This window comes from Phalaenopsis equestris, unplaced genomic scaffold (genome assembly GCF_001263595.1).
Source record: "Phalaenopsis equestris unplaced genomic scaffold, ASM126359v1 Scaffold000401, whole genome shotgun sequence".
Taxonomy (NCBI): domain Eukaryota; kingdom Viridiplantae; phylum Streptophyta; class Magnoliopsida; order Asparagales; family Orchidaceae; genus Phalaenopsis; species Phalaenopsis equestris.
This window is the reverse complement of record NW_018164843.1, coordinates 295,667-318,061: the sequence shown is the minus strand read 5'-3', so window position 1 is coordinate 318,061 and position 22,395 is coordinate 295,667. Positions and strand designations below refer to the sequence as shown.

The following is a 22,395-nucleotide window of genomic DNA, read 5'->3' as shown; positions in this document are numbered from 1 at the left end:
AGAGCGTCACTTATAAAAACAATTAATCTCTTTTCACATATCTATCTTTCCTCTTCAAGGTGGAGATGACTATATTTTATCTCAGCTTAGCGAAGCAAAATCATTGTCCATATCTCCAACTTAACATGAAGCGTAATCCTTCATACACCCCATTTAAAACATAGTGATCATTCGGTCTCTATGTGGCCACGGCCGTGGTGTTAGGCTTATCTAAGATAAATCACACAAATTTTAGTGTTATCATTTGTAGTGCTAGATGTCTTTTGTATATCTTTGTTTTCTAAAGCCCAAAATAGTTTGAACCATCAAACTTCTCAATCAAGAATTTTATCGACATCATACGCTTTATACTCTCATTTTCATCCTAACTTGTTAGAGAAGAAGAGTGTTTTAACCTAGGAGCAAGTACGATAAACGATAAAAGAATTACAAAAGAGATCTAGCATGATAAAAGATGTGTGGTGTTCTTGTCCAACAAGGACTCGTAAAATCGCTCATGAGGTGTAGCAATATACATATAATCATAAGTAAAATAGATTAGATAGAGGTGGAGGAGAAGACTATCTTAATGGTTTAGTGCATTAAGCAAAACATATTTTGATAGCGGTCTTGAAGGAAACAATTATTAAAAATTTAGGCTTGAGCTTGAGTTTTTGTGCAGGACTAAAATAATTCCCACAAATTTACTTCGCATGCCAAAAAGCCTGTTTATTAGATTACATTCAATTAGTTTTGATTACATCATTCAAGATTTGAGAATTATTGGTGTGAATGTTAATTATGAAGATCAATCGTTTGTCATTATACTCTTTACCACCCACTTGCAAGTACTTTTGAGATACCATAATATATGGTTTTGATACAATAGGAATAGAGGATGTCAATGATTTACTTCTTTCAAATGTCAATGATTTACTTCTTTCAAATGAGATGACTTCTAAAGCCTGAAGTGGGCGCTGAACCAGCTGATGGTTTATATGTATTATATAGACAGATCATATCCCATCTAATCATGGGAGAATTAAATCTTCGAACAAATTTAAAGAGAACAATTGCCTTTACTGCAAGTATAAAGGACATATAAAGAACTATTTTTATTGAAAAAAAAAGGAGCAAAAAGTATATATAGCGATCACAACAATAATAAACAGGTTGATGCAAGTACTATTATAGAAAATTCTAGTTATAAAGTTAGTGTCACCCCTTTGATGACTAAAAATAATGAGTGTGAAGAACAATGCATAACAGACTTAGCTGATTCTAATCACATTTTAAATTAGGTATAGTTTTCACATATGAGCATAACTGGTGGTTGTTTTTACAAGAAAAATTGAGCTGTGTGTAAAATTGGAGGTTCTTGAGCTATAAAGTTAAGGCCGCATTACTGTATAGCCATATTATTAGATTGAGTCATATGCGTACCAAATTTGACAGGAATTTAATTTCAAGTTCTCTAAGTGTTGCAGGATATACATTCACTAATAATGTAGATACCCTTAATGTTTATAAAGGCATATTGGATTTCTTGAAGTGAAAAGAGTTAGTGGAATCTGAATGTTGCAGATTGCAATATCAGCTGTTGATGTGTTAGATTCAACGAGAACATTGGTAGCTCATGAAAGCAAGAATAGTATTAAATATAAGACATTAAGTATCATAAAAGTAGAAAATACAATGAAATCTATTACCGATGATTTTGAAGAAAAGTGTAAAATAAAAATGCTATAAGTGGGAATTTCCAAAGCAAACTGAACATGCAAAATAGATAAATAAATAAGCAATACAATAATAATGCAAAGTTTTACAAGTTTGTCGATGATGGACTAGAGTAAAGCGAAGTCTTAATTAACCTTCATAGCTAATAAAAGGTGTTACCACGAAAAAGCGTTCAGATAAAACTACAAAGTAGGTATATTTAAAATTCAAACTCCATGTGAGTAATTGCCAATTGTCGAGTATAAATTTTACAAATTACCATGGATAAGTTTTGGTTTTAAACTTTATGACTTCTGGCTACCAAACTCAAGATACATTCATACTTGATTTTTAAGATATAGTGGTTTGGCTAACTCAAGATCCATTATCATATATTTTTTTTCTAAAAAGATAGCTATCTCCCTCGACCTTTATACTCATTGATACCCATCAAATCATGATGAAGTATAAAAACAAATTAATAATTTCATGCATCTAACAACAAGAAACATCAAACAAAAAAAAGAGAGGACGAAAAACAAGTAGAGTGTAATCCTAGAAAGAAATTATGAATGTTTTTGTATGCTTGCAAGGGGAATTTCTTTAACTATCTCCAAAAGAAACAGTAAATTTATTTTTTATTCTTGCGAGTGAAGCAACTATTAGTCATAACAAGGAATAACTCTCATTTGGACACCCGTGATAGAGAAAGGATGTGGGTAGCTTGAACAACATCTCTTTTCCAGCATGAATCTCCTCTTCACAACAAATGACTGGATTTTCTCCCAGCTAAGCAAATTGGTGTACTTGTCTATATCTTCAATTTCATATGAAATGCACTCCCTCACATGCCCCTTTTGAAGCTTATTGCATTATTCGATCTCTATATCGGACGTAGAAGTAAGTCGAATCACAAAAATTATAATTCAATTCAAAGTTTGATCTTAGAAGGATAGAAGATGTAGGAAGTCGGTTTCGCATTAGAAACACGTGTGCAAACATTCCATTTTACAGGCAAACTTCCCTTTTTGTTCTGTTTTTTTTTTTTTCTGATTATTATTATTATTATTATTATTTGCCTAATAATGAAGCAGGATTTATACAGGATTTATAACTGCCATAACTCCGTTGAGCCTGACAGATGCATGTTCCGGCAATCCATTTGCTTAAAACAACACCTTAAGACACTCTGCATTTGAAATACTTCAAATTAAAATTAATATATATGTACAATATGATCCAGAAGAAAATGGGCATATAAATCAGAGCCGCTCCCATCAAATTATAACTCAAGTAAAATAATCTTATTTAAAGAATATAATAAAAATTCTAAAATCCTAAATGCCAAAGAAACTGCTACATCTGGTACCCTATCTTTAAAAAGATATAAACAGAAGATAAAAGTAAAGCAAGCAAGCAAGCAAGCAAACAATAAGATGTTTCAACATGAAACATGATTTAGGTTCCATCAGAGAAACCAAACCTGATGACATGGAGCCAACAAATGTCTCCAGAAAACTGATAATAAGCATAATAAAATTTTGCCCGGATGTTGCGTGGCTCCTTACTGACGACATCGTCCTGCAATACCAGTAGAACTCAAAATACAGCGCACGTGAAAAGTTGAAAAATTACTAGATCCAAAGGCTGAAAATCACCTGTACAAGGAAATGGCCATCTACAAATAGCCACAAACACAGGAGAACGGCCAGGGAGGAAATATCAATGGACAAGATTCAAATTCAAAATGAAAATGTAATTTGGCGTGAACATACTCAAATTTGAGACACCTACTGCGTCATTTAGAACAGATTCTCCAAAAACCAGTGCATAGAGGTTCATATCAGTACCAAGTTCCTGCAGTAAAAAAAGAAAAAAAAAGCATAAAATGTCACTTAAAGACATGCGGATACTTCCACTAATAGCCAATCCAGATGAGACATTTTGCCAAATCATGTGCCGACAAAACAGTAGAAGAGCAAGTAAAATTAGACTACCTGCTATTTCTCTAAAATTAGTATGCAATGAATGCATGTGTAAAGGACTGGCTCACGATGCAAAATAAAAAAAAAATCCCCAAACAAGCAAATGAATGATGAACAGACCATATCCTCAAATAAGAGCAGAAAGGCCTACTTGGTCAAAACAAAGCAACCTTGCTCATGACGTCTATCAAAACAGATTGTCAGAAAACAGTATGGGAAGATGCAAACTCAGCTCAAGGACATGGGTGGGAATTGTTCTCAAACAAGCAAAAAAGTGATGCACTAGAATTCTCCTAGCCAATATGGAGAGAACAAAAAGTGGCATGCACGCAAGAAAAGTATTAGCCAATAGTTACCCGAGTTCTTGAATTCTTAGTTCTGACCACGTTTTATTCCTCTTTTTTTAATTTGATTTAGTTGTAAGAAGGCATATTAAGCAAAATTTTGAACTAATTCATAAATGATCGCGTAATTGGTTTTCAGTTGCAAAGATTCGGTTTAATAATAGAAGTATTTCAATGAAAATGAGAGAAAAAGGGAGAAGACGAAGAGGTTAGAGCACTAAGGGTTGGGGAAAAAAATAAAAAAGTGAGCTGGATTGGAGGGTGACAAGTTAGATGAACTGACAAAACCAGCTTTGATCATTGACAAAACAATGCCTCTTTTCCTAGTACCATCCAGAACTTACACATGCACACAGAGAGAGAAAGAGCAGAATTTTTGTGTATTTCAATGATAATCTTAAACTCTTATTTATAACACAGAATTCTATGTTATACAAGGTAATTATACTTTTAGAAAGAAGTACATGGTTATTACTTGACAATTTCACTGAGACAAAATATATAAAGTATTAGCAAAGATGCTCCAATAAGAAAATGGAAGGAAATTGCTACAGCTTGCGGGATCAATAAATAATTCTTAGATTGATGTTACGCACCGGCCTAAGGGCAATTTTGTTTTTCATTAGCCAAAGGGAAAATTGGTCTTTTATTATTATTATGTTGGGTATAAATAGGGCTTAATAGCTTAGGGTGGGGTTATGCAGAATTGTTATTTTGAAGTCTTAGGTTTAAGGTTTGAAAGATATGTTGTACATGTCGAATAGTAGGTATTTATCCCTTTTATATCGGTGTTGTATTGCTTTGATTTGGTGTTTGTGAAACAAAATATATGTTTGCCCTAATTTCAGTGGAAAACTGTGCCAATTCTAGTGTCGAATCGCATCAAAGAGATATCAAAGCGTTTCGATCCCAGAAGAAGAAAGGGTTGAAAATAATTTTACGTCCAAACTACCAATTAGGCTCATGGTAGAGACCCGAATCTCCTATTTTCTCCTCCCACATCCATCTATATGATAAAGTCGGAATCGAGCCTGGGAAGCGACGACAGGCTTGCGGCAAAAACCTGAATCTTTTATCTTCCCTTCCATCGCGGCAAAGAGAGCTAGCATGGGATCACGGCTTACTGAAACCTAAAACTTCCCTTTGCGATACAATCACGATTAGAGACTGTAGAGACAGCAACGAAGGGATCGCATCTTCCAGAGAATTGAAACGCCGATCTTTCTCTTCCTCCCACACCGTCGATGAGATACAGTCACGATTAGAGCTTACTGATAAGGCAATGATGCGGCATACAGAAACTCAAGACTTGCATCTTACGCAGCATACAGAGACATGGAACTCTCATTTTTCTCCTATTCCAATTCTAATGTGCAGTCAAATCAAATCAAACTAACTCGCGATATAGACGCAATGCAAACTATCTTGAAATCATCGACGGCATTTCAATGTACAAGTGTTTCTGTCTTTTCTGATCGAAAACTTGTCAAGAATGATGGCAACAAAGAAAGTAGATGATTTAAGAAAGAAGTGAGAGAAAAAGATAAGCCAACTTAAATCCGGGATGGAGAAAAACTTCTCCGTTATAGAAGGAAGGCTTTCCTCCATAAACGATGGGTTTTCTTCCATTAAAAACTGATTTGAGAGCTTGAAGGAGATGATAAGCAAGTATATTGAGATGCAATCCAAAACCCCGCCGACATCTAAATTTACAAACCTTAACCAAAGGTTGATCGAAGATTTTGTGGTCAGATCGAAAGGGAAAGAAATTGAACGTGAGGAACATAAGGAGAAAAGTATCTGCCATCAAGAACTCCCCCTAAGGACTCTGATGGGGGCGAATTAGAGATTTCTGTTGAAAGTTATTGGGTCGAAACATGGAGAAAGAGTCATGCAAGGGGTATGGAGGTGTACAAAAAAGAAAGGAAAGAAGTCGGGATGGGATATGGCTATGAGCGAATGAGAGAGTTTTACCACCCTCGATACCTGGGGGAAACACGAATGGAGAAGAAGTTGGGGTGGAGATGCTAGAATTAGGAAGTTGAAAATGTTGATTTCCGAGAGGAAAAATACGAATGGGTGGGTTTACCAAATGGAGTGATATTTCGCAGTGAACAGGCTAAATGGGAAGGAAATGCTCATTGCGGCAGAGTCATATTTGAAGGGAAAAGCCCTAGCATTGTTTTAGTGGAGGGAGGCTAAACACTCAATTTGATTGTAGGGCTTTAATGAGTGTTTATTAAAGCATTTTTACGTCATTCGAAAAAGAGACCTATATGAGCAATTCTATGTCTTGGCGTAGGAGGGAACTATCATGAATATAGGGAGAGATTTAAATTATTGTCGAGATGACTGGGGGAGATTTCTGAGCGGGATTGGATTTTCATGAAGGGCCTACAGTCAAACATACAGACGGCACTGCGAATAATTGAGACCACGGGGTTGAGGTATATGATGGAGCAAGCCCAAATGTTGGAGGACAAGAACAAAAAAAAAGGCTAGCAAAAGTAGCACCTTGGGAAAACTCAGCATGTGTACTTCGATGATCATGACACCGAAGACCCAGATGATGTCATTTCTAGGAGAGCCAACGAAGGAGAAGAATATAGGGGCCCGTCCAGGGGTCAACATTAAGCGCCTTACAGAGACAGATTCAAAGAAACGAGCCAAAAGATTATATTTTATGTGTCATAAGAAGTTTGTCTCAGAACACCGTTGCAAAGATTGAACATTATAAGTTCTCACAGTGTGTGACGTGAACGCAAGTGATGAAGAAACAGAGATGGCTATGGTGGATATGAACGCCCTCACTTGTTTTCACCTCGAGAATAAGGTGGCATTTTGGGAGGGGAGTATTGTTACTCACCAGCTTAAAGGAAATTGTCTTTTATTTGCCTAAGGGCAAATTGGTCCTTTATTGCTATTTTTATTGTTGGGTATAAATAAGACTTAATAGCTTAGGGTTAGGGTTATGCATGAGAACTGTAGCCTTGGAGTCTTAGGGTTAGGATTTGAGATAGATTTCCTACCTATTGAATTGTAGGAATTAGGAGAGATCAACTACCACTTGAATTATAGGTGTTTATCCTTTATGTATTTGTGTTGTATTGCTTTGATTTGGTGTTCGTGAAATAAAATATTTTTGCCCTAATTTCTATGGAAAATCATGTTCACTTTTGTGCCAAATCATATCATACTCCAAGCTTAAAACCGCAAGCTGCCTTCTCTTGCAATTCCAGGCTAGGAAAGCCAAAACTTCAAGCTTGTAATTTTTATTTCTAATTTGGAGGTGATGTTCCAAAAAGCAGAGCTCAAAAGTCCTTTATTTAGCATGTCATTCAGTTGCTTGCATGTTCGAACATATGGAAAAGGTTATATGCAGCTATTAAAAATACATATAACCTTGTCCTGCTAAATATTACATGACTAGATGAATTTTTTAATGTATTAAATAAGCTTTACAAAAGTGAAATTATTTTTTTTTTGTACTGAAATATAGATATGTTAGCAACACGCCATGAAATTTCAAGCAATAAAAGGAAAAAAAAAAAGGTCAAGTCCTACTTAAAATTTTATCCTACTTAAAATTTTATAAATATAACTAACCGGTCATAATTAACATAAGAGGCATTTACATACATACCACATAATTCCTATGTATTTACATATCTAACACCTAAAGTTTAATTTTTAGATTTATAGCACTCAAACCTTTCACATCACATCAAAAATATCACAACTATTAACTTTTAAAATATAAAATACATCTTTTGATACGCAGCTAGTGTTATAAATGTAAATATCAAATTATAGGTGTTAGATATGTAAATATATGTGAATTGTGTGGTATGTAAATTTCTCTTAATATAATTAAGCATGATTAGTATTTAAATACAAATTTGATTATATAATCATGAAAACAAAGATCGAAATTAAATTATAATGAATTTAATAATTAATTTTAAGACTTTTTTTTTTTGCATGTATTTACTAATTATTATAACTTATTGAAAAATAATAATAATAATAATAATAAATTAAACTAATAGCTAAGAAATCCAAATTAATTCATAAAAATTACAAAAAAATCAAGAATAACATTAAAATAAAATTTAAATTAAATTTGATCGTGTTCATTGCTCCTAAGCATTCTATATAAATATATCTCAATCAATGTTATAATGAAACTAAATAAAGACTAGACATTATAATTTTTTTATTGTTCCCTTCTGTTTAAAATTATCTGTAATAAGTTTTGCTCATGAACTCGATTTTAGTTAAAATTTTTACAACTGGTTTTTTTATTGCAATGTGAAACTTAATTGCAAAGGAAGTTTTTTAATGGTTTCAAACTGCACATAGATGATCATTAAATTATTACTTGGAGTAGATTCTTCATACTTTCAAGTTTCCAACAAAAAAGACGAATATTTGTTTAAATTAATGGTTGGTGAAGCACAAATATTGAATTCGTGTGCATAATTTTCGTGCATCTTTCCTAGATTTACATTAAGAAAAAGTGAAACTCTAAACTCTTAAGATGACAAGGATCTCTGATTTCATGGTTTTCATCATTTTGTTACACGAGCTGTCAAATCATTTACTACTAACACAAATAAAAGCAGATGAATAGGAGCATGAATGATAAAATTTACACATGTAGCGATAAGAAACTAAGCAAACACCAAATGTGTCTGAATACCTGAAATATCGACAACACAGTCACAGGATCAGTTGCTGAAATGAGAGAACCAAACATCATGCATTCAATTAGTGGTAGACTATACATGAGAAACACTAATCCGCCAAGGTATCTGCAAATCAAAATGAATAAAACAATGAAGAGTTACAAAAGAGATGACCTACCCTTTAGTTAAAAGAGAAGAGCATGCTTACACTAAAAGACCGGTAACAACTGAAGATATGAATGTGCCCAGTATGGCAAATGTGATAATTGCTCCAAAATTTGAAAAGAATGGTTTCTGAATAAGAATGTTGGATTTATATACCAGTGAAATTTCAAAGCTGCTCCAGCCAATCAACATTCGAAATGCAATATAAGGTTGAAGGACTTACAGGTGCTAAACTAAAACCTGACTGATTAGGGTAAAGTCAAGGGAAACAATAAAGTTTCAGCCTTAATGTTAACATAAATTTTCAGTAATATATTAAAAAAAGAAATATAATTGAAAATTAAAATCCAGGATATAATATAATAGGAGGTAATAAGAAGAGGAAGAAAAATTCTTCGTGGAAGTTGAACCACGTTCTGTAAAAAAAGAAAAATACAAAGAAAGTCAATTTTTAATTATAAGACATTTTTGCCTACTAGAAAATAAATAGATGAGAAAAATAATGAAAAAACAAACCTAATACTTGTTTCTCTATTTGAAATGTTAGCAAAACCACCAACAAGCAGACCTGTCAAAGAGATGGTAAAGAATTATATGCTTAATACCAATGAACAAGCATATAATTGCCAGTAAACATCAGATCAAAGAAACACCACTGAAAACAAAGCAATAATCAAAAAGATACATTCACACACATAACACAATATCTACATAATTATATATCTAACACCTAAACTTAAATTTTTACATTTCAAAAACTAAAATATTTAATTTCAAATTAAAAAAATACCATTAGTACTAACTTTTTAAAAGTGAAATACACATTTTCATGCATAGGTAAGAGTTATAAATGTAAAACAACAAAGTTTAGGTGTTAGATATTTAATACATAGGAATTCTGTGGTATAGATGTAAATCTTCCTAAAGAAACCTATATTTCTTTCAACAAGGACTCCAGTTTCACGAAGGCGTAACAGAGTTGAAAACATTGGATACGAAAGCAAAACTCAGCATGGAAATACTGAACTCTCTTAGTTTCTATTTAGTGTGAATGACGCAGCATCAGTCCATTTAAACAAGTTCTCGGGAAGATAGCATCCAGAAGCATTATGACATTAACAAGTATCTGCCACAGTTGTAATGCCTAGATCTGAACTATGATGCAAGAGAATATATCAGATGAAACATAAATAGGGCCTCCGAAATTTTTCTTTATTTCTAAAAGCTCTCCAACCTTCTTTGATCTACCTTTGCTTTGTAATACCCAAAATGAACAAAAAGGTAAACTTAAATTTGATTTTAAATTGTACATCATTTTATGTGCCTCCCAAAAAGTATCAAAATTATTTTTAGAAAATTTTGCACTTATTTCAATCATTTTAATATGTTGAAAATATATTAATTTTAAAATCTATAAAAGTTAATTAATTTGTATCAAAGTAAATTTTTTTAAAGCTTTATAAATGTTAAGTAAATTTTTCTACAGTTTTATTAATGTTACTGTAATAGTTTCAGCAGCAATGTTATTGTATTAGCTATTGTAACACCAAATCCACTCAGCATCATGCAATGGATGGATGTCCTTGTGCCGCTAAGATAAATTTTTCCTAATGACGTATGATATTATATATATATATATATATATATATATATATATATACATATCAATACGTTAAGTAACTAAACATTTCATTTTCCTGTTTTACTTTCTCGTAATCTCATGTTTCATGAGAAGCTAAAGGCCAAAACAGAGGTTCTCGAGTGGTATCCACTGAAAGAAATAGGAGAAAAAAAGAAGAAAGGGAGAAGAAGGAGGAGTGAAAAAAGGAAAGAAAGTTAGATTTTAAGGTAAGAATTTAATTTCCACTTTTCTTTCCAAGGAAGTGATTCAACTGGAAGAATTGTAGATCTGGGAAGATTTTATGAGGTAAGGAAGAAAAATTTTTGGCAACAATTTTTCAAATTCGTCCTAACTACGATGAAGTGAGTGCGAATTTAGTTTATTTGTCTTATGAGGTTGAATGAGAAGAAATCAGTTCGAGATAAAACATCAACTGAATACATGTTCGTCCTTAATTAAATTTGATTTAAGAATTTCCTAATATTTAAGAAAATTGTTATTCCTAGGTTGTTTATGTTATGAAGCATGCTTGAGGCAAACTTAGGGAAGAGTTTCATCGTGAGACATATCCAGCAACCTAGATAAAAAAAATAATCTATAGGACAATTACAAGTTATTGTCTATTAGTAAATTTATTTTGTATATGATTGTTTTAGAAATTCTTTCATGTTGATCACATAAATTAATGCCAATCTGATTTAAGCATATTTTCAATCCATAGTATTTCACAGAAATATAATATTAACTACAAATTGTTGATTATTACCGGTTACATTAGATTTCGTGTGCGTATTAATAAAATAATTGTTTGAAAGTAAATTAAAATTAAATAATAAATACATATTAAAATAATTATAATAGGTAAAGAAGATAAAAAAATATCATATAAGTTCCGATAAATAGTTATATTGATTACCTGCACATAAAAAATAATAGTTATCACTGACACTTCTTAAAATGTGTTGTACCCGTGTCGGATATATATCAAACATGGACACGGCTCTAATACATCCTAACATCTATCTGATAATACAAAATGTGTCTGATTTTTTTTTTTTTGGACCAGGACACGTCCGAGGCAGCATCAGACATAGGCTCGACACAATTTGGGGAAAAACGAAACGCAAGAAAATAAAAATTAAAAATATACGTGTAGTACTAATTATACCTTAATGTCAAAGTTCTCTCCTCTCTCGTCATGTCAAAGCTTTATCTATCATTCATCAAAATCGAGCATTGAAGGTGCATGGAATATTCATCGAAGCCGGGCATCGGTAGGTCATTCTTTGTTTGTCGAATCTGAGTCCATCCTATATTCGTCAAAGCTGAGTGTTGGAGTTCTCTTTGGTTCATCGAAGCCAAACTTGTACCGTTAAAGCGGAAGTTGTAAGCATTTTGCCGCAACCTAAGTAGGAGACAAACTCGTTTGATGAAGCCAATCCAAATAACCCGCATCGAAGCCGAAGTCAAACTTTGCGACATTTACGCTAAAGCTTCTATACATCTAAGCCAGGTGGAGTCAAAGTCACCCTAGTTTTATAAGTGATAATTTAATTATTTTTACTCTTTAATGAGCTAATAGTTATAATCTATACTTATTCTAATTTTAAAATTTAAATTTTAATTTAATTATTTAACAGGGTGTAATCGATGAAAATTTTATGAGGAATTCTTTTAAAATATATTATCTCTAATTTTGAAATTTGATTTTTGTAAGCATGATGTTTCATAATACATTTTAAATTTATAAAGTAAAGTTTTATTCTTGCATACGTTGTTTTAAGACGTCATCATTGTTTTGAGATGTCTTTAATAAATAATAATGAAAAAATATATATTTTATATTAATAAATATAAAAAAATGTTCAGGGGGTGCCGTGTCAAGATTTTTTCAATTATGTCAATGTCGTTGTATCGTATCGTGTCATACCCGTGTCCTCATATCCGTGTTTGTGCTTCGTGGGATAAGATGAGCCTTGAAAGAAAAATAGTTGAATTAGTGATTCGCGATATTAAGGTCATGACAGGTCAATTAGTATTAAAGGATCATTGATAAGTACGGCGTTAGGATAACTAGCATTTATCAACAATTATTATAGCCCATGGGCTGGATTAAAATCTTATAAAATAAATTGTATCAAAGTTCATATAAATATAAAGTGATATTTCAAAGCCAGAGAAGGCTAAGGGCCCGTTTGGGAGGGCGGTGGGCATGCTGCGCGGTGCCGCGCAGCCTTTTTTTTTTTTTTTGCCGTTTGTTTCAGGGGGGGGGAGCTTCCTGACGCCACTTTTACCTCGCTGCCCCCTTTTACAAAATTCTATCCGGTACGCGATTTTCCCCTCCCCTCGAGGATGAAGACAAGTTTTTAAAGATGTTTAAATTTAAAATTTTTTCATACATATACACATAAATTTTTTAAACATACATATATACATAAACAGATTTTAGCATATATGTTTACAAATAAACAAAATTATTTTTATAGTAAATCAATTAAACTTTTAAATTGCTGCTATAAATATATATAAACACAAAATATCATACTTTTAAATATTTTTATAGGAATTTAAAATATATATATAAACACGTATATAAAACTTTAATTTATTTCATATGAATAATTAATACATAATATTTTTAAAATTTTTACATATATTACACCTCCACATATAAATACATAATAATTTTTTTACAGTTTTAACAAATAGGGGCAGTTTGGTCATTTTTACAGAAAAAACTACCCCGCAACTGTTTTCACACAGCTGCACCAAACAGACAGTCAGCTTCCCCGCCGTTGCTTCCCCGCAGCAGCTTCCTGGGCAACGCAGCTGCAGCTGCAAAGCTGAGAAGTTGCAGTTGCGCCAAACAAACCATAAGAATAAGAATGATAATAGAAATAAAACAAATACACATGACATTGAATGGTATAGTGAATTAAATGATTCATCAGGAACAATTCTATTTACTTATGACAATTACTGTACCTATTGTTTATAAACATTTTTTTTTATTATTGGAATATCAAAGGATGTTTATTTATTATTACTGTTGTTACTCATGTCAATCACAGATCAGCATGCATGCTACTTCTTCCATATACATTTGACTCACACTTTAACAATGTTTATTTCACTAAATGTGTAGCTTCTCAAAAATTGTACTATTGGCTTTTAGGGAGGGGTGAGAAATATAAAAACTGTTAGCCAGATGATTTACCCTTTTATTTAATTTTTGAATGAACAATTTTTGAGAAGTTAAAGCAATTTTTAGGATATGTATGATTTCATTTTTAAAATATTTTTACAAGCATTGCACTTTATTTGACGATAATTTGTACATGTTTCCTTATTTATGTTAGATATTAAAGAATTAATTACAAATTAAAATGTAAAAAATTGCTTTATGATAATTTTGTAAGACTAATTATCTACCCATTTGATCATAATGAGTATACTTCAAGATGAGCGTTAGTAAAAATTGGGTATCACTAAGTCGTTCTCCTTTTTTAAACATTTGTTTAACCTAAAGGGGTTGACTAGGGTGTTACATGCTCAAAGAAGGATTAATTATAGATGAAGTTGTGAATATGATATCCAACCAAATTATATTGAATGATTGTCACTTTACACTAGGAAATATTTATACAAAATAAATAAGAATCAAACCAACTATGAATAGTTCAAAGAGGACAATTGACCATACAAGCAACCTACTCTCTTATTTGCAAGTACCTTACCAACAAGTCCTAGCAAACAAGGGTATCGTGAAAAGTCATTTAGAAGGTTCGGATCAATCAAAAATCATCACAGAATAACTCACTTTCAAATGATTGGATAATAAATTAGAACCTTGGAGACTATAAAATGGGTTGTTCCAAAGCCACCAACAGCCCTTCTGCTATAGCTCTTCCTAAAAAGGTAAAAGCCCCTCAATCAAACTTCTTGAAATAGACTTTATTTTTCCCTACTATTTAATGAAGCTATTGAAAAGCAACTTGTTCTTTAACTCCTTACTTCTCATATACATTGGAGGCATCATTTTTACTTTCTCACTTTACTCAAGGCATAAGGAATTAGTTTTAGCTCCATCATTATTAAATACAAGACTTTAAAGAGCCTATCAAATAGCTAAAAAATTCCTTTCTCTTTCCGGTAAAAAAGTAACTTTGTAAAAGGCTCTCACAAAACTTCAATTGAAATGGCATGACCTGGCACCAAAGTAGGCATTAAGCCAAATAGAAAATAAATTACTGCATGTTCTCAATTCTTCATAAACTACGCTTAAATCGGCTTACTTGGCCAAGAAGAAAGACCTCAACAAGTGAACGGCGCACGGTTAGGCCTAACATAGACTTGCACATCCAAAAGTTGGCACCATGAAAGCTATTTCTCATCCAAGGTCATTAGCTATAAGAGAGCTAGGCTAAAATATTGCAAGCTTTCCATAGAAAAATTGATCACTAAGCAATATTTATGCAATTAAATTTTCTCCTTTAAATTGTCAGAGCGAAACTTAAGCTTCTTGATAAAGTTGTCAAGATAGAACTACATTTATCAAACAAAAGCCAAAGAAATAAGAAAAAAAAATTTCTGCATTTCTAATTTCGTGAACGTTAAATGATTATATTCCCAGTATGTCATACCAGGGAATTGAGTTTTTACTCTCCAATTCTTGATGAATTGTCATGTTCTCTAATTATAAGTTAAGAAGTAAGGACATGAACGTAATCAAATAAATTATAACTCCACTTTCCAAAAAAAATAATCAAAAAACTATTTTAAACAAAAATTTAGACATTAGTTTTACTAGCCAATGTGATAGATTAATTTGAGTTTCAACAAGTTTTTGGTTAAAAAGATAATACAAAACAGGAGAATGAATGCTTTCATTGGAACACTCATCAAAATCCACAAGCATCCTTTTTATGCTGAATTTTCTCCAATTAGTATCGCATTGGGCTGTTTAGATGAAAAACAGTGTTATATGACTAGCTCAGTGGCCATAACAACTAAAGTTCAATCCTAAATTAGGCCTTAATTGCATAGTGCTTATTTTGGGGCCTGTTTAAAACTCCAATAATTGCTCCCTCAAGTGCTGGTTAATGAAAGGCCTAGAGAAATTTTCCTAATATATCTTTAAAATAAAAAATCCAAGTAAAAATGTTGCAGGGCTTTAGAATGGGCGTGTACTGAGCCCATACACTTAAGCCCTAACCACCCCATGAATCAGTGCAAACAAATAGAAACATGGCCGATCCATTACTATTCCTTTTAATTAGATCTCTTCATTCAGTAATATGACAATAAGCGCATGGCTCAAAATTAGGGATCCCTTAGCTTCATAGCAGCTGAATGGCAACTTCAACGCTCAAAGCCGTTATCCACATATCTAAAATTCTGCATATATAGAAAAAAATTGAAGTTATCAGAAGCAAAAGGTCATCAAATAGCTCACTGGAAAACGGTGCAACATAACACTCAAATGCAACATTTAGAAACGAAGCCAACAAGTTCAACCATAATGACGAACACGAGGAAGGTTATTACATTCTAGTAGTCTTCAAACATTCCAAGCTGCTTAGATATCCACTAAATAGCCTAGTATCAAACAATGGAATGTTGCGAATAGGAAAAAAACTACCGGAGAACGGCAGAGAGAAAGGGGAAAGGGGCTCAGTTACCGATTAAGAGGGAGGCGCTAGCCTCAGGGAGGTAGTAGAACTTGTGTCGACGGAGGACGTGGCCAAGAACGAAGGACAGCACAAGCATCGAGATCTGAAGCAGAATACCAACACCTGCCGCCTGCTGCTCCTTCCCAGGCGATCCCGCCGGCTGCGCCGTTTCGATGATATCCGGCATCTTCGGTACTGGCGCTACCGACCTGCGTTCCTTCTTCGCCAACGGAGAATCGTTGCGATACCCCCCTCCCTCGTCTACAGTACGAAGCGTCTCCGGTTAGCTCGTCTCGTCCTTGTTCCCACTCGAGTTCTTCCAAGGGCTTTTAGAGGTGTAACATTTAAAAGTTCCGATCTTTCATCATCCGCCGCAACTAAATGACGGTTGGCTTGCTGCGAATGGACCCGGGTGAAGTTTTTTAATGGATTTTTTAGTATAACTAATTTTTAATAAGGAATTTAACATATGAAGTACCCAACTATACAATTTATAGCTAAAGGTCTCAAAATATTTAATCTATGCCTGAAGGACATCAAAACTATGTATTTCTCTGCAACACTCTATTCCGTGCAATCCACACCATAATTTTGATTCGTCGATGGATCACCATATCCATCGGCAGAGACGAAGAAAGCTGAAAATATAGATTCGGGAGGATTTAGATGACGAAGATAGGGTTGAAATGAACAAATTAGGAGTTGTAATAGAAGCGGTTAGAGTGAACCTTTGTTCTTCGACACAGGAGGATTTTGATGGCTTTAAGGTGGATTGTGATTCGCATTACCAATCGAATTTGGTTGCTGGCAATGAGAGGATTTGCAAAAATGAAAGAGGATGAACTAGAGAAGCTTCGATTTGTTTGCTGGAAAATTTTTTCGCTTCTGACTGAATGTAGGTAGAGTGACACCAGTTGTTATGGTGCGAAGAAGGTTTCGGCTTCAACCTTCAAGTACTAGATGGGGACGGGGAGGAAGACGACTGCACCACCAGCGGTGTCTTGACCAAGAGGCAGCCATTGGGCTGGCCACCACGCTCCCCTGCTTCAATGTCGGCTTCTACCTTCAAGTACTAGATGGGGACGGGGAGGAAGACGAATGCAGGGTTCATGGAAGATTTCCTCATGTCTCCAGCCTCATTGTTGTGTCAATGGTCGGTGTTTTCTACATAGCTGGTATTGATCCATCGGCATGGAGTCGTGATGGAGTCCTTCAGGCGTAACAAAAATGCTTTGGGGCTTTTAGTTATAAATTACACAGTTTGGAGACCTCCACATGTAAAACCCACTTTTTAATAATAATAGTGTTAAATCGCTATATTAGAAAAAAACTATCAATATCTATTCTCTATTACTTATTGATTTCCCATTGATTTATATCATTTGAATTTTCATTTTGTCAATCATCGATCAAGAACTGAATTTTTGAATCATATATCATTGGAGTATTCGAATAACAAACTCGATGAATCACATTTGAGATGATTGAACTCAATTTTAAAGGAAAGTCGTACAGGTTAAATGAGTGTCTTGGTGGGATAAACCTAGCAATATCATGAGCATTATAATCCAAGCAAAATGGACATGAATCAAATGCTTAAAAGTATAATTAAAAATTTATGAGATTATCATAAAATTGAAGATCCTTAAATTTTCATTCATATAGTCAAAATGAGTGTTGTGACATGAAAAGTCTAAGAGCATAAAATTACCCAATTATAATACATTTAAAACACTAAAATATCCAAAAAAAAAAAACACAAATAATTTTGAAAATCAACTTCAATTGCCTATAAAGTCTCCTTATTTTGTTGAGAATGATCACCTCCAAAAATCAACATACAAGTCATTCTCCCACACATTCGAAGTGGGGAACCTGAAGAAAAATTTGGCAAAAAGAACTTCTGGATTTGGATAATTCTATAGTTTTAGTCATCAACACCCAATACTCATGCTCACCATCACTTGAAGTCAATCGAATATCAAACCTTTAACACATGCCTTCTTAATCATCTGATGTTTCATTATATGATAATAATGAATGATTTAAAGCATCCAACATCTCCCGCCCATCTGTCCTTCAGCATTCTTCAACAAATATCGCCTAACATATATCAAAGAGCCAACTTTTCACATTTGTCAGTAATCAAGATTTGATCTGTGTCTTCTTTGTCTCCAACTTTAGGAAGAGAACGATTAAGTGGAGCACATATAATCATCAAAGGTTTATTTTTTTATAAATGACCATCTACTAATATTTGATATCTATCAACAATAAACATCTAACACTCATATTCTACTTGTTAATATCTCCTCTCAAAATAATATTTGAATTTCAGAGTTAACTATTTCTTCTGTCAATCAATATTTATCATCTTCAAGCCTTTGATGTTCAATGCTTGCCTTATTGGTCGTTCGAGAATAAATGAGAAGACCAACATGTCTCAGACGTCTAATGTTCTAATACAATTGTCATTCAATGCTTATCAAAACATAGCATCTTTCCGTCATCAACAATCAACACCTATTTTTAGATGTCACACAATGTGATAATAGTAAAACAATCACAAGAAGTTAATTAGGGATGAAGAAGGAAATTATGAAAGAGGCAACAATAAGAGCTCAAAGTAAAGATCATAATTAAAATTCTCAATTATAAATTTTAAGAATTTGTAGATGCGCATATTGGAGACATATTGGGTTTGTTAAAATAAAAAGTCATCCTTAAAATTTAAAAAAAAAGTTCTAAAATATGATTTTTTTTTCATTTTGATACACAACTTTTAGAATGATCAATCGAATGCTACAAGTATTTTTAGAGGTTGTTAATATGTTAAATTCAATATATTGCATGTATCAGATTGAATGTTTGATCTATTTTATGTACAAAATGCATTTATTCCACTTTCAATAGCCCTAATTTAATTAATTAAATAAAGTTTAGTAATGAATAACTCATAGGAACATCATATGATCACTTTAGGTTTCAACTTCATTTTTCATAAATTAATTATTTTAATGCCAAATTACAATAATATTGAATATGTATAATTCTAACAATTTTTAAAATAAATGTATGACTTCTCATGATTATTATAAGGGGAATTTACATACCTACCATACAATCCTTATATATTCACATATATAACACCTAACATTTTATATTTACATGTAAAACACTAAACTTTTTAACATAACAAAAAAAATATTAGTATCATTACCCTTTTAAAAATAAAACATGAATTTTCATGCATAAGTTTATGGCATTAAAGTGTTATAAATGTAAATATGAACTTTAGGTGTCAGAATTATACATATATATGAATTGTGTGGGAATGTATGTAAAATATTCATGTTGCGTGTTGGAAAGTCTGCAGCTTTATAGTAATTATTTAGTGTTTTAGTGTTGTATGATACTCTAATCGGACACTTAAATAATATAACAAAATTAAGTAGGAGGAGACAACTCGACTTTTTACGTGAATAACCCTATAAATGGGAAAAACCACCAGGACTAGCTTAGTTGAAACAATTTACTATGAATGGTGAGTATTCTTTTGTTGAATTAAGGAATATAGAGTTATAAAGTTAATCATTATAATTGTATGACTAAAGTTCAACGATAATAGTCATATTCTAGCAATAATGAATGTAGTACTCAGTAATAGTTGGATGCAAGGGCAGCAGTCAATTGTTATGGGGATAGAAGTTCGTGTTTGTAACACCATCTTGTTGTGCAGGTTGTAGCTGAAATTCATGGAATCATGAGTCATGCGGGTTGCAGATGATTATTTCAGGATCATTTGTTGGCTATAAATGTCATAATAGGAAGCTACGAGGTTTGTGAGTCATATAGGTCATAGTTGGTCACATAGATCACAATGGTGAGTTATGATAACATCCATCGGTCGTAGAAGCCGGTATCAGGTGTTGCAGCTGTGGATCATGTAGGGCATAGTTGGTTACATGCCATAGTGGTGAGTTGCGATAAAATTCGTAGGCCGCAGAGGCAAGCTGCATGAGATGTGGGTCATGTAAGTCATAGTTGGTCATGTAGGCCATAGTGGTGGGTTATAAAGAGAAAGCACTAGGAGTCCAAAGAAATTCATCATCTTCAGGGTGCATTGTTAAACTATCTTTAGAAGGTTTCGTTGCATCATATGTGGGGTGTGTTGTTACATCACATTGAGGTGTGTCGTTGTACAATATTTGGAGCGATGTAATTAACCAAGTGGAATATGTTCCATTGTGAGTGATCTTGACCCCAAAACAAGCACATACATTTAACTCTTTGGCTGTGGGCAGTTTATGCATGTATTCTTTCGTGGATACTGGTCCAAGACGCCTTTGCTCGATCTTATTTGGGCAAACATGTTTGACCTATCCTTACGAGGTTTATCGAACGCAAACTCTCCACGTTCCTTCTCTTATTTGTCTTCTTTGTCATATGTCTTCTTTTCCGGTTCCTTAAACCTTCCACGTTCCTTCTCTTATTTGTCCTCTTTGTCGTATGTCTTCTTTTTCAGTTCCTCCCTTCTCCCAATCATTCATATGATTCAGAAGAGAGATTTATTCAGAAAATGGAAGTATATGGTAATAGACAAACTGACAACTCTTCTACAAACTCTCCACGTTCCTTCTCTTATTTGTCTTCTTTGTCATATGTCTTCTTTTCCGGTTCCTCCCTTCTCCCAATCATTCATATGATTTAGAAGAGAGATTTATTCAGAAAATATAAGTATATGGTAATAGACAAACTGACAACTCTTCTAAAATAAAAAAGAGAAAGTAATGAAAATAGAGACTTATGAAGATTTTGATGATATACCTTTCAGAGGAATGTATGGGCTTACATACACTTCATGATATACCTCTTTCTTTTTTCCGACATGTTTGTATCAAATATTCATTTACAGTATTTACCAATTGCAAGTATCTGTCATTTTTCTCCTAGTATATTGGATCAACAATACTGAGAAATTTGTACAAGGAGCTCACACATAATACAAAGCTCCACTAGGTGAATATGCTAGGTTATTTGCATTTGTTACAATTGTTGCCTTGAAAGATATATCATGTTGACAAAACCACAATATGAGTTCATTTCCCTTTAGAGATCTATGGGAGGAGCATTAAACATTTATTATTACCAATGAAAGTATACTTATCCTTGAATTTTATAGGTGGAACAAGCCATGCGTACGAGAGCAGCAACCGCGTCTTATTCGAGTATACCATGATGAGTTCTATGGACACTTGCTCTCCAAGTATTGAAATTTTATAACATCCTTTTATGTGAGAAAATTTTATTTACATTGACAATCTAATCATTTTTGCTAATTGAAGATGATATGACAACCATAATGAGATGATATTATGCTTCTATTTGCAAATTTATGCACCTATTCATCAGATGTTTGGAAGGCTAGTGTGCCATTGATTTTCTGGTCTTAGAAAAAGTGGCAGCTATCGGAGAGGGTGACATGATAGTTTAGAAGACTACCCAGGGTGGATATTCAGGCTATGGAGTCTAATTTTTAAGGGATTGATGGACGTTAGAAGAGCTGGGTAGACTGGGATGACTATCATCAACGGTACAAATATATATGAGATGATAAAGAGGCATATGTTGTTGCCCATTATTGTGGAAGCGTAGATCAGGATCAACCTGTCGTTGTGCACATGAGGTGGTTCATGAGCACTAGTGTGTACTAAATCTCTAATAAATAAAAATTTATATACTCCATTTTAAATGTTCAAAAATATGCATATATTGAATCTTTTCTGTAGCATGATTATTGCAAAGATAGAGGGGTATTTATCTCCATTTTTGGGCTCTGGTAATGAGAGTCTCAAACAAAAGGCTAATAAGGTGGAACATGTTTGTAGCCTCACGTGACGATCAACCTACATATCTCAAATGATATCGAGAGATAACAATGATGAGGGGAGCACGTTGGTGTTTCACCGTTGACCAATCTACATTCATAGTCCCACCACCTCATGCTCACCAGACTTGGTCTTCATACGAGTACACTCCGATAGTATATACTAGAGCAGATCCTTCATACGAGACACTCTCTTTATGGCAGAAGTTCTAGATGCAGAATCTGACAAACCTTCATAGGATCCGTAGTTATGGGATTATGTTACAGATTTTAGACGTGATCATAGACAATTTACGTCTTATCCTGTGGACGTATCATCTACATTAAGATAAGAGGAT

General features: G+C 33.4%; 1 protein-coding gene across 2 annotated transcripts in view; it reads right to left on the bottom strand.

Moving 5' to 3' along the window:
• LOC110026791 (sodium/hydrogen exchanger 6-like) overlaps nt 1-16,529 on the bottom strand; it is a 95,775-nt gene extending 79,246 nt beyond the window's left edge. For both annotated transcript variants that reach the window (XM_020727922.1, XM_020727923.1), the window contains exons 1-9: nt 16,180-16,529; nt 9,394-9,445; nt 9,234-9,293; nt 9,101-9,125; nt 8,921-9,006; nt 8,727-8,838; nt 3,490-3,552; nt 3,354-3,373; nt 3,179-3,276 (exon numbers count right to left, since the gene is read on the bottom strand). In XM_020727922.1, coding sequence (XP_020583581.1) covers nt 3,179-3,276; nt 3,354-3,373; nt 3,490-3,552; nt 8,727-8,838; nt 8,921-9,006; nt 9,101-9,125; nt 9,234-9,293; nt 9,394-9,445; nt 16,180-16,357 — 694 coding nt within the window. In that variant the 5' untranslated portion in view covers nt 16,358-16,529. The remainder of the gene's footprint in view (nt 1-3,178; nt 3,277-3,353; nt 3,374-3,489; nt 3,553-8,726; nt 8,839-8,920; nt 9,007-9,100; nt 9,126-9,233; nt 9,294-9,393; nt 9,446-16,179) is intronic.
• Nucleotides 16,530-22,395: the final 5,866 nt, after the last annotated feature.